The sequence below is a fragment of the Artemia franciscana genome, chromosome 17, assembly GCF_032884065.1.
Source record: "Artemia franciscana chromosome 17, ASM3288406v1, whole genome shotgun sequence".
NCBI lineage: Eukaryota > Metazoa > Arthropoda > Branchiopoda > Anostraca > Artemiidae > Artemia > Artemia franciscana.
The window spans coordinates 6,412,877-6,426,428 of record NC_088879.1 but is presented as its reverse complement, the minus strand read 5'-3'; the positions used below and the strand labels follow the sequence as shown (position 1 = coordinate 6,426,428).

At 35.9% G+C, this 13,552-nt stretch overlaps 1 protein-coding gene across 2 annotated transcripts in view; it reads right to left on the bottom strand.

Annotated features, from left to right (window-relative positions):
* LOC136037748 (uncharacterized) overlaps positions 1–6,036 on the bottom strand; it is a 31,701-nt gene extending 25,665 nt beyond the window's left edge. Inside the window, exon 1 of one of the 2 annotated variants that reach the window (XM_065720540.1) lies at positions 5,978–6,036. Coding sequence is in view for 1 of the 2 variants with exons in the window: in XM_065720539.1 (XP_065576611.1) it covers positions 5,933–5,946 (14 nt within the window). In the remaining variant the exon portion in view is untranslated. Of the gene's footprint in view, positions 1–5,932 lie in introns of both variants that reach the window. The other variant, XM_065720539.1, reaches the window with a different exon arrangement.
* Between the last annotated feature and the right edge of the window lie 7,516 nt (positions 6,037–13,552).

The window sequence follows — 13,552 nt, the reverse complement described above, 5'->3', positions numbered from 1 at the left end:
AGTAGAAATACCTTATCCAAAAAAGCTGGTGCAATCAAACACAACAAGGGCAAGCCTCAAGTTCTCACAGATACACCAGTCAAAAATATTTTAATTGAAGAACTCTCAGCTACGGAAAAACAAAAAATTGTGAAGCATGTTTTTAGTAGGATGAAAAATACCACTAACATAGCAAAATAACTATGGAAGTAAGGGACTTTTACCAAAGGCAGATGCAAGCCTTCACAGTGAAAGAGAAATGGTCTTCAACAATGACTTGGATCTTGAAGCTGATATGGATGACATTCAAGCTGAAAAAGGAAGAAACTAGTGCAGAAGATTTTGTTCTGGTGAAACTTGTTTGGAAACAGAGGAAAAAAAAACTTTGCAGGTGAAATGAAGGAAGAAACAAGCAAGTGATATGTTGTGAGCTTCCTTTGTAGATAATCTCCTGCATGGAAATTTGTTTTTCCTAGAAGTAATTGACAAGGCTGTAGTCCCTCAATATGATGTTGTTTTGAAGCTCATGGGACCTTTGGTGGGACTGAACATGCTGTGAAGGCACAGGTGTTTGATGTTTGCCTTGGGGAATACTCAGCTGAATAAGTTATATCTTTTTTCTGTTTTTATTGTACTTGAAGATTAACAATTCATAATTGAAGTTGAAAAAATGTTTACCTTTAAATGATACAAGGCTTCTACTTCAATTATGTCAAATCTCTGATGTAAAAAAGAATGCAACCCAGTTTGTGACCAACCTGCCCACCCCTGGGGCACATTGGTCACTTTTAACCTCACCTGTTAAAATGCTGCTTGATGAAAAGACTAATTAACACATTAATATCTAACATATTATCAAAGCTAGAACAGTGAACCCTGCATCGTGTTGCCTCAGAACCCTTCTTCTAGACTTCATACTGTCCATCAGAACAAAAAGGTAACCAACCTCCCCCCACCTTGGCCTACTGGTTAGTCATATCTCTCTCCCCCAACCTTGGCCTGCTGATTGGTCATATACTTCAATAAACCCTAAAATACAGGTTCCCTGCCTTGTGTTTTCTTCATATCCCCCTTTCGAATGCCAAAAATAAAAAAAAAATATCAAGAAATCTTTTATACATAGCATTTGCAGCAAATGCCACCTTTTGTTAGAAGTTAAAATATTATTGCTAAATATGGTATTTGTGTATAATATGGTTACAGTTGAGGATGCCACTTTTGCCTTTGAGAAAAAAAACAAGAGTTTTAAGTCCATGGGTGGATCTACCTTTTTAAGTAGACCTGCATGTATAGTTTTCAATGTTGGTACCTTATTGTATTTGTTATTCTTTTTCTCTATTTTCTATATGCTCCTTCTTTTCTGTTATTTGTAGGATGGGTTATTAATAAAACCCAACTCAATAAACAAGTGGTTTTGGAGGACAGTTGTGCCCTCTTTGGACATGTCCTACTGAATATGAACTTAGTCAGCCAGTTTGCTTCTACTTGCAAGTACAATGCTATTTTGTGTCAATAAACTCAATTTTTGGCCCAAGGTACTATTTATTAAACACTCTCTTTAACAGGCCTCTTTAATATGTTCAACTGTTTTATGAGTTTTTATCTCTTATATGTGTTTTATGGGGGAAAGCTTTTTCTTGGATATTGTAAAAAATTGACTTGAAGAAACAGAAATTATTTTATATACAAGGGGAACAGCCCCTTGCTCAAAACTCATACTGTATGCTAAAGCCTTAAAGTATAATATGAAAAAAACTTCGTTTTCTTAAAGAGTTAAAGAGGCTGCGTCCCAAAGTCGAACCTTAAAACGTAGAGGAATTAGGAGAGGCAGTTGGGGGCTGCCGCCCCCCAAACCCCCCGCTCTTAAAGACTCCTTTGTACAGGTTTTTTTGTTGTGGGGGGCTACCGCCCCCCTAACCCCCCGCTCTTGGCTTCGGAAAGGCCCTCTTTTAATTAACAAAACAAAAAACCTGTACAAAAGAGTCTTTAAAAGCTGGGGTTTGGGGGGCGGCAGCCCCCCAACTGCCTCTCCTAATTCCTGTACGTTTTAAGGTTCGACTTTGGGACGCAGCCTCTTTAACTCTTTAAGAAAACGAAGTTTTTTTCATATTATTTCTGCACGTTTTTCTACAATCCATGGTGGATGTAATTTAATAATTCCTGTACTCTTCGTACAGGAATTAGGACTGCCTCTCCTAATTCCTGTACGTTTTAAGGTTCGACTTTGGGACGCAGCCTCTTTAACTCTCTAAGAAAACGAAGTTTTTTTCATATTTTGTGAAAAAAAAACGCCCAATAAGGGACTTGAACCCTTGACCTTAGGATTAAAAGTCCCACGCTCTACCGACTGAGCTAACCGGGCATGTTTGAAGTCGAAATACCTGCATGTATATAAATATAACTTTTAAAAATTTCAAAAATTAACATGGGCTCTTATGGGGAAATGGATTTTTCTAAGCTAGAAAATCGGGGGGTTAAGATTTTCCGACGAAACTTTCCAGGAAAATTACTCGGAGAATTCCGCGTCGAATGAGTCTTTGTACACCCAGATCCGATTTCGGCTGTGACCTGTAGGCGTGGCAGAAAAAAAAAACAAAAGGAGAACATGAACATTATGTGGCTATGCGTGGTTTCTGGAAAACAGGGAAGGAGTTATCGGATCGAGCTGAAATTTCGCGGATAAGCTCCTGGGCCCTAGGGAACGTTAACTTGTGAATTTCAGCCCGATCGGACAACGTTAAAGGGGGGTGAGGTTGGGGGGTCGAAACTTTTGGCCAGATTTTCCCCATGAAGGAAAAGTCAGAGGGGGATGAAATTTGGCAGGTTTCTTAGATGGAGCTCGGGCTATGAAATGCATCCCTCCCCATCCCTCTGCGACCACTGGAACCGAAGATTGCTTAACATTGTTGTGGTTTGCCTCTTTAAAGAGGCACGAGTGTGCCTCCTTGATAATGCCTTAAAGGCTTAATAACTTCAGTGTAACGAGCAAGGTTTGAGGCAGCTGCCCTTGCATATATAATAATTTCTGTTCATTTTATGTTTTATGTTGCTCTTTAATTTCAGTTGAAAAAAATTCTTTTTTTTTTTATTTAACTTCTGACAATTTTCAAATTCTGCCAGGCAGCCCCCTTCCTTGTAGAAAACTCTCCTTGGAAACTTTCCTATCCATAGAAATTTCTTCCCTTGGAGAAAAATTTCTTCCTTTGGGCTGTGGGGGATCACTGTCATCCAGAGGGGTATAAGTATTGGACCTTACAACTATACTGAATCAAATGGCTATGTTGAAATTTTTATCAGATGTCTTTGGGGAAAAAGGGCAAGGGAGGGTGCTCTTTTTGGTCATTTGAAAAGAACACCAGAACTTTCATTTCTGGTTGAATGAGTCCTCTCCTGATCTTCTAAGACTATTGATTTGATATCATCTCTGAGAAAAGAAAAAGATTTTTTCTCATCCCTGAGAAAAGAAAACAACAAATAAATATGCATCTGTGATGTTTCTTCTGGCAAAAAAATACAAAATTCTACGTCTTCAAAGATTATTTCCTGATATTCTGAATCTAATAGTTTGATTTTCATTAAGACTACTTAACTTTTTGAAGATGTTTCACCCTTTATTTAAATCAGGCTAATTTACTCAGGCTTGTATTAAATTTGGGATTCTCTTTAAGGTGAGAGCCTGACCCCACACCTCCCAGGATATAGAAAATGAATCATTATAGGATACTACATGGTTAAGTCTAATATTTATTTCATCAGGTAAAATCTGTTTGATACTTAACCTATAGTGTAGCACTAAATAATAGGCTACCTTAAAAGAGAGGCCCCTTTTGACCTCTCTTTGTATGTATGAAGGATGGACTAAAATGAAAAATTTACCTCTTTTGAAAACATTTTTATGAATGGATTTTTATTACTGTCCTGAAAAAGAGGGCAATCACAAAGCAGTATTTAGCCTACAATTGGGGCTATTGGGAAGGAAACTTAAAAAAAAAATTCTTACTCTATAACATCCAGAATATTTGTAATTAACACATTTTGTTGGTGCTACCCCCAACTCCATTAATGTATAAATATATAGCCTATATGATGTAGGCTATTTCCTGTGTGTTTTTCTGTTTCCTGATTTTGTCAGCATTAGTTTTATTTAAATTTGAACAGGTTGAAACAAGATTGGGTAAAATTCTACTTAATTGACTTCTTGCTATCTCGGAAAGGGTTTAGGTTAGGAAAATGAATTTTTCAGGGATGGGTCTACAGGCTAAAGTATGCCCTGGGAAGGTATTTTAAAGTACCCACCTCCACTCCTTCTCCCTCAAGAGGGCCCTGAAATTTGCCTACATGACAGGTCTATACCTATTGAAATTTTGAAAAAACAATATTTTTCCTTAATTTTCAGTTACTAGTTGCTTTTTCTCTACCTTTAGTTCTGAAAGTGCAATTCCTTTTATTTGAGTAGAATTTTGAGCCAATCAATGTTTTTTTTTTCAAAATTTAAGAAATATTGAAGAAGAGGAAATTGAAAAAGAAGATCTATTTTTCAAGGTTCCACTTTTATAAGACACATATTTTTAAAGGTCATAAAAGGTCAGGGCCCTCAAGAGGGAGAAGGAGTGGAGGTAGTTGCTCAAAATACCTTCCCCAGACATACTTTAGTCTGTAGATTCATCCCTGAAAGTTTCATTTTCCTAACCTAAACCCTTTCTGAGATAGCAAGAATGAATCTGAGATGAATCTACAGACCAAAGTATGTCCTGGGAAGGTATTTTGAAGCAACTACCTCTACTCCTTCTACCTCTACAGGGCCCTGACCTTTGATGACCTTTAAAAATATGTGTGTTATAAAAGTGAAACCTTGCAAAATAGATCTTCTGCTTAATTGAAGTATAACAAAATTGTTTTCAGCTTCATAACTTTGCTCAATTCCATTTTATAAGGTTTTAAAGATATACAAATACATTTCCTAAATTTTGAAAGAAAACATTGAAATGGCTCAAAATTCTACTCAAATAACAGGAATTGCGTTTTTCAGAACCAAAGGCAGATAATAAGCAAATAGTAACTGAAAATTAAGGTAAAATGTTGTTTTGTCAAAATTTCAATAGGTATGACCTGTCGTGTAGGCAAATTTCAGGGCCCTCTAGATGGAAAAAGAGTGGAGGTGGGTACTCTAAATACCTTCCCAGGACATACTTTAGCCTGTAGACCCATCCATGAAAGTTTCATTTTTCTAACCTAAACCCTTTCCAAGATAGCAAGAAGTCAATTAACTAGAATTTTACCAAAGATTGATGCATGGCAAAAAAACATGATAAACATATAATCAGTTCTTTATATTAGGAAATTAGGTGTGGGGGATGTAAAGTAGGCTAAAGTGGAAGCACCTTCAAGTACAGTTTTTCTGCCTTTTCAGAAGGAAGAATTGTTTTCTTAACATTTTTCCTTCTCATTAGCCTCATTTGTAGGCTAACATCCCAAATACTAATTCTCCTATAGGTTGACTAGCCTTAGTAGACCTAGGTCTATCATTCTTGATAGTGTAATTGTCAAGTCTAGACTTTATCAAAATTATTACAGCTCTCAATGAGCCTAGTAGCTAGTTCTCTGGAAGGTACTACTAACAAGGTGGCTTCTGTATTCATCAGCCAACAAAGCAGGAGGGAAAAGGCTTGTATGTTGATAGACTTATCTATTAACAATTGAACTGAGCCTAACATCATTTTATACAATCCTAGTAAGAGGGTTAATGCCAGATTTGCCTCTCACTCAATCAGTCTTGGCTTTTTTAACAATTAGCCATGGCTTGATGCCCATAAATATTCAATTTTAATTCAATGAAAATGCCTTTAATAGGCCTACCAAGCTACACTTCACTAAGTTCATAGGCCTATACGGAATAAGTTATGAAGGATTTTCTTTAACAGTAGGTTATACCATCAGAACAAAAAAAAATTACATCAAAATACACATGTGTTTGGGTTAAAGAGCCACAGTTACTAACCAATGAATGAAAAGTTCGATTTTTGAATTTTTTGCGTCCTAAAACATAAATAAGGAAAAGTTGCACTGGAGTATTCTATAGATGACTCTTTAGTTGAGACCTTATTATAGGGAAATGACCTGGGATGTGCGCAAATTAAGATCCAGAATGGTAAAAGAGAGGGAGAGGGAGAGAGAGAATTTTATTAAAACAAAAAAATAGAAAATAACAGAGAAAAAATACTGAACAATTACTGAAGATTTTGATTCACAGCTCTATGCCTATAGACCTCGATGAGGTCTTATTTAGGGTCAATCCTCGTAATATTTTTACTGGTATTCTCAAAATCCTCCTTGCCTCTTTCTCCCTACAAAACACTGAATTTCTACGAATTTTTAAATGATTTCTGGGCTCTAATTAAAAGTTTAAAAATTGGTTTTATATCTCCATTTTTCCCGACTTATTAAGTTTAAAAGGTTATAAAAATCATTAAGAATTTGAACATATAGTTTTAGGACTTGTTCAAAATCTAGGAACATTTTTTAGTATCCTGCAGTAAAATAAAACTATTTTTGAGCCTTTTCTTAATTTTTTTTCTTTTTTTAGTTATGAGGTGTTTTTACACTGAAAAAGTTGAAATGGAAATAAAGTAAATGTTAAGAGATTTAAAAAACTTCTTGGGCGCCAGTTTGGGCTTTATATCTGGCTCTGAAAGCTTCAATCATTGACAAATAAGAGAATACATTTTCCTACTTTTGCAAAAAGCTATGTACCTGCTTACGGACTATAATCAAGCAAAGTTTTATAATTTAAGTCAATTAGTTCGTCGAAAGACCTATTCACAAATAGACTTTACTACCAGCGGAAATTATTTAAAGCTGATGAGAGCGAAAAAGAAATTTTCATAAGTCCTTCAGCCAATTGAAAATTTTACAAATAGCCTTATCAGCTAAAATTAGTGGAAAAATTAGTAAAGCTGCACCTCTACTAACAAAACCTTGTGAAGCATATCAGCAGTGTGACAAGTAAGTCACGCTCCTAAAGCGACAGAAAAAACAATAAATATACTCTTTCCAAGTCTTGCGTATAATCACTCTCATCCAGATAGCTACATTGGTAAAATTTCCATTGGCAAGGAATTGATTAGCAAACGTAACAGTGAAAACTGTAAGATTACTACTACTATAACTACTACTACTAACAACTCACGGCAGCACCAAGTCGCCTGAGTCCAACACAGCTACGCACGCTCCTCCTCCATCCCAATCTATTCAGAGCCTCCCTCTTTACAACCTCCTGAGAAGTTCCCATTTCCTCTAAATCTTTCTTTATGACATCCACCTACCCCACATGAGGACGACCTGGTTTCAATTTAGCCCTAGACGGTTGACTGAAAAATACAATCTTCGGCAATCTGTCATACTTAATCCACATAACGTGCCCTAACCACCTCAACCTTTCTTTCATTATAGCCCTAAAAGGCGGGATTGAACAACTCTATTCGTACAACCTACTGTATGAAATACGATCAGTCCGCTGGGTACCAGGACAATCCATAGGTAATTTCTCTGGAAAACATCTAGCAAATCTTCATCCGCTTTTCGGAGCAATCATGCTCCGAAAAGCGGACAAATACGGCTTCAGAGCCGTATTTGACCGCTACTATCACTGTTACTTCCGATATTCTAATCTTGGTTTCCAGACTTATCTTCCTAGTCTTCCAAACTTTTTTTTAACTATGAAAAAATACCCTGAACCTTAGCTTCACTGCTCCCACCGTCTTTACTAATATTACTCCCAAGGTAAGTGAAGCTGCCCACCTGATCAATCGTTTTGTTAACCAACGTCACCTTTTCATCTTCACTTACTCCTAGCCTTAGTGGCTTAGTCGTCTTAACATTAATTTTTAAACCTATTCTAACACCTGAAACTCACAAACCCTCTAAAAGTACATTCATTTTGCTCACACTTTCATCTAGGATGCTTAAATCACCAGCATAATCTAAGTCCAGGAGAGTTTTTCCTCCCCATTTTATTCCTTGGTCTCCCATTGCCTTTCCTGTGCTTCTTAAGACAAAGTCTATTAAAATGCGCCATATAAAGGGGGAGAGAACACAACCCTGCCTAACTCCTGATTTAATACAAAACTAGCTGCTAACCTCATTTCCTACCTTAACTGCAGCAGCATTATTCTCGTACACAGTACTAATCACTTTAATGTATTTGCCTGGTATACCATATAACGATAATACCTTTGGTAAAACTCTTCTATCAACGGAATCGAACACTTGCTCACAATCTATAAAACTGAGGACCAAAGGCGTTTGACAACTAAGGCACTTCTCAATGATTCACCTAAGAGTAAAAATTTGGCCGACACATCCTCTAACTTTTTTAAAACCGCACTGTATAATGTTAAAAGGATAACAATAAAATTCCAAAAAAAAGGCAAAGAAGATCATTTTACTTTGTAGAATTACTTTAAAAGAATGTGGCAATTTTTTTTCGAGTTGTTGCTTAGTATCTGAAAAGTCTTATCCCGTCAAGATTTTGAGTCGCCAAAAGAAAAGATAGAAAGAAGACTGATGTGAACACGATTCCGTCGCGTTTTTCTAAAAGGGCCTAAGTCCACTTTTTTCCTAAAATGAGTAAACCGTATAGTTCGAAAAAAATATAAGAGATCTATCAATTGGTCTGTTCAAAATGGGCTTATCTGTAATTCTGACCGAGTTATAAATTGTTTTAAAGGGGCGTAAAACAGAGTGTAAGTCCTTGTATCTTCTAAGTATCGACCAATTCAGTAACTTGGACACTAGCAACGAAGTTGACTAGGAATCAATCTTTAAAGTTTCAAGTTCCTTAAGTAGATTAAAATCCATTTAGCTTCTTGGGCCTATTAATTGATTTACTTTTGTAATAGTTTTCTTTAGTATTAATAAATTGATTGAATGATTGATTGACTAATGATCCGACCCATATAATGCCATATAACGACCCGTAATAGGTTGGTAGATGTAGCTTGTTTGGAAATGCTGCAGTCGAAACAAAGTCAGATCATGGTCTTTACCAGATAAAGGCTCTATTAGATGGAGTTGGAACATCTTATATTTGGAATGAGAAGCTAAGACTGCCAGAGTCATAAAGTGGAAGACGAAGAAATCCAGACTCGGATTCTGAAGGTAAGGATCTTAGAGACGTTGAAGTCTTGTGCCCAGATTCAAAGTGTTTTGTTTTGAATATTTTGAATAATTAGAAATATCAACCGAGATATAAGGGACCTGGTTAGGTCCCCAAGATATAAGGGACCTACTCGACCGATGTGTCTACCAATAAAAAAAAAATAGAAACAAGGTGTTTCAAAAGATGATTACTGGCTTCGGGTGCAGATTACTCTTGCACCAGATGCAATTTAAGAGCTTATGATGCAGCATATTATGATGCAGGATGGCATCAGCTACCTTATTTAAGGAAAAAAAAAATTTGAGGGTGATACCCTTGATTTTTCAATATCATGAAGACTGCAAGACCCCCGTTCATTTGCGTTTTCAGTTTGTTCTCCTGTAAAATTAAGAACAATGGGCTTTGGTCCTTTTTGAAAACCCCCACAGAATTATCAATTAGGCTTAATTTATACAATTTTTATTAGAGGTATCAAGAAGGGTGAACAAATAAAGTAGAATCAGAATAAACACAGTAGCATTAGCAAAGTTAAAAGTGAAGTATCTTCCGTGAGTGATTTATTTATCTTTTTTCTCAAATGCTCCGTATTGGAGGGATGTTCCCAGGATCCAAGCAGAGGGCTCATTTGTTCAGAAATTTGAAAGCTTATTGCCCATTTAAGGAGTAGTGATTTGAGGGTGACCAACCCCCTTCTATCCAGAGTCAATGAGTCTGTTTAATGTAATCCTTTTCAATTTGAGCCGCAATTTTGTTACTAGCAAATTCGGCCAGAGCCGACTTTGACTCCTTCATAGGCTCCAATATCTGCTAGACTCGTGGATGAGTTTGTAGATATAAGACAATGGTCTATCTGGTTTTTTGCATGAATATTAAAGAATGTCCGAGAGTATTTGTGTAAAAAATAGGGAGGAAACAGAGTTCCTCCGATGACAAGATCATTTAGAAGAGCGAAGTCGAGCAGCAGCTTTTTATTTCCATTTTATTTTTTACAACATAGACATTGCACAGATGTTCCAGAAACAAAATTTGATGTCTATACTCGCTTTTAGAAATCGTGTCCTTGGGCACACAATTGTCATCATCAGTTGGAAACGTGTCCCAAGGTTCAGTCTGATTTTTCAGTTTCAATAAGTGTTTCTCCTGAAAACATGCCCGGTAGATCCAGAGTATAGGTCGCAAACCCAGAGCCCAACTCTCGTCCTTTTTCCAGGCTTGGGACTGGCCATAGTGCACAAGAGATGCACTAGACGGAGCACACCTACAGTTCACAAAAATGAACAGTCATCGTTGATCATTTATCCAATAAAAGTAACGGTAATAGAATATTAAGCAGCTGCATACTCTATTAGGGTGATATCTAACGGATTCTTTTATGCAGAGATGGGTATCCAAGGTTTTGCAACGTTTTCAAACTTTCTATGAAAGATAACTGAATGAATGTATAAATATCAGTCATCTCTCCCCTCCTAAGAAAAACAGCAAAAAAAAAAAAAAACAACACACACAGACAAATTGAAATTACCGTCATTTCTCTAATACTCCAGGGACATATTCTTTCTTAAAGCTGCCTGCAGGATCTCGAAAGCTCAAGGGTATCACCCTCAAAAACTTTTTTCTTAAATGAGAAAGCTGACGGCAACCTGCTAGAAAGTGTGCTGCATCTTCAGCTCATAAATTACATCTGGTGCAAGAGTAATCGGCATCTGAAGCCAGTCCTCATCTTTTAACCGCTCTTTTAAAAATTCGGTAGAGTACCAAACCGGGTCCCTTATATTTCGGCCAACATTTCTAATTTTTCAAAATATTCAAAACCAAAGACCTTTTGAGCCTTTGGTAGAGACTTTAACGTCTCTAAGCTCCTTATTATCCAGATCTAAATCTGAATTTCCTGGTTTTCCATTTAGGGCTTCGGCAGTCCATGCTTCTGATTCCAAATATTCCTGCCCCATCTAATAGAGACTTTATCTAATAAAGACCACGCTCCTTTTTGTTTCGACTGCACCATCTCCAAATAAGATGCATCTACTAACCTGTTACAGGTTGTTATATGGATATTGTATGGGTCGGATTATTGGTCGTTAAATCAATTTTAATCTGTCTTTTGAAGTATTGCAGCTGAATTGATTCCAACTGATTTGAAGTATTGCAGCTGAATTGAATGGAGATATGAGCTGCATGCTCATATCTCCAAAGCTGAGCTTCATAATCAACTGTGGGTCACAGTTTAGAATTCAAGGTACATTTATGCATCTTCAAAACCACATTTAGACCTATCAAATTTAGCTAGTGCTGCATATATACCGTGCAACGTACACCGTCTGATACAACACTGATGACTCTAATTTACTTATCGGGTATACTATAAAATATGACCTTCACCATAGATTTTCTGTGAGCTGAATCAAATACCTGTTCATAGTTTCTTAAACTGAGGACTAAAATAGTCTGAAGATTCAGGCACTTCTCAATTTTTAATCTAAGATTGAAAATTGGGCCAATGCATCCACTCTCTCTTTTTAGAATCGCTTTGCTCTTCTCTTAAAACTTTATCTACAATATATTCTATTCTAGTAAGTATCATTATATAAAGTAATTTACTGCCTATGGTAATCACGTTAATGCATCTGTAATTACTCCACTCATTCTTATCATCTTCCCTGTAAAGAACTTTGATTAAAGTGTTCCTAAAATTCCTATGTACTTCCCTCTTTTCAACAATTGTATTTGTAATCTTGAGTAAGTTGTTTCTAACTTCACAACCATCAAATTTAGAAAATATACCAGATCGTTACCACCCAATACCCAATCCTTTTATAAGCACCTAAGAACTTTTTATTTTTCAATTCTTTCGGAACCGTTCAGTAACACATAGCTGTGTATATTGCTTAAATAAAAATACCGTATACCCTATCCTTTATAATACCCAAATATCCTTTATTATACCCAATACCCTATCCTTTTATAAGCACCTAAGACCTTTTTATTTTTCAATTATTTCGGAACCGTTCAGTAACACATAGCTGTGTATATTGCTGAAATAACAATACCCTATACTCAATCCTTTATAATACCCAAATATCCTTTATTATACCCAATACCCTATCCTTTTATAAGCACCTAAGACCTTTTTATTTTTCAATTCTTTCGGAACCTTTCAGTAACACATAGCTGTGTATATTGCTGAAATAACAATACCCTATACTCAATCCTTTATAATACCCAAATATCCTTTATTATACCCAATACCCTATCCTTTTATAAGCACCTAAGACCTTTTTATTTTTCAATTCTTTCGGAACCTTTCAGTAACACATAGCTGTGTATATTGCTGAAATAACAATACCCTATACTCAATCCTTTATAATACCCAAATATCCTTTATTATACCCAATACCCTATCCTTTTATAAGCACCTAAGACCTTTTTATTTTTCAATTCTTTCGGAACCTTTCAGTAACACATAGCTGTGTATATTGCTGAAATAAATCATAATTATTTAAATCATTAAATCAATTAAATAATTATTAAATCAATTAAATAAATCATTTTGGTATAAATCATAAAGAGTATTAGCAGCCACCTACCCCAAGTCATCAACGACAATGGTTCTTTTGCTCTACGCTGCAGAACGTTTCACACTAGCATACCTCAAGACTAAGCTAAGTTAAGTAATCTTACGGAGCAAAATAAATCTGCAACGTAGGCAGTGCCGAGTAGACTTAGCTCTACTTAGAATTTATGTTACACAAGCTTGTGTTGTATTATAAAAAACAAGTCAACAGAGTAGAAACAACAATTGAATTCCTGGTTTAGACATTAACAAAAACAATAACATCAAAAAAAATAAAAAGCCTTTCACACTTGATTAAAGCTTTAATATCCATTTCAAATTTTTAGCTTTGAATAGATTGTGGATGATGATTGTGAGGATGTGTAGATGATGAACGTGATGGTTTTATAGATTTTACAGCTAGCCTAGTGTGAAAGGACTTGTTTAAAGTGTGAAAGGGTATAATTTCCGTAATGTAACTTAACCACTGAGCTTAGAAAATTACGAGCGCAGAGTGAAAGCAATTTAAGTAGATGAATAAGAAAAACTAGCTTTAAGTCCATGCCACATATTTTTTTTGTTCAATTCTTTTTGTTCAATAGATAGTGGATGACGATTGTGATGATGTGAATGTGATGGGATTATGAATGTGACGGTTTTATAGATTTTACCGCTAGCCTAGTGTGAAAGGACTTGTTTAAAGTGTGAAAGGGTATACTTTCCGCAATGGATCTTAACCACTGAGCTTAGAAAATTTCGTGCGCAGAGTAAAAGTAATTTAAGTAGATGAAAAAGAAAAGACACATGCAAGAACAATGGAGATTACGACCATTGTGACATAGAAGTCGTATAAAGTTTCATTTAAT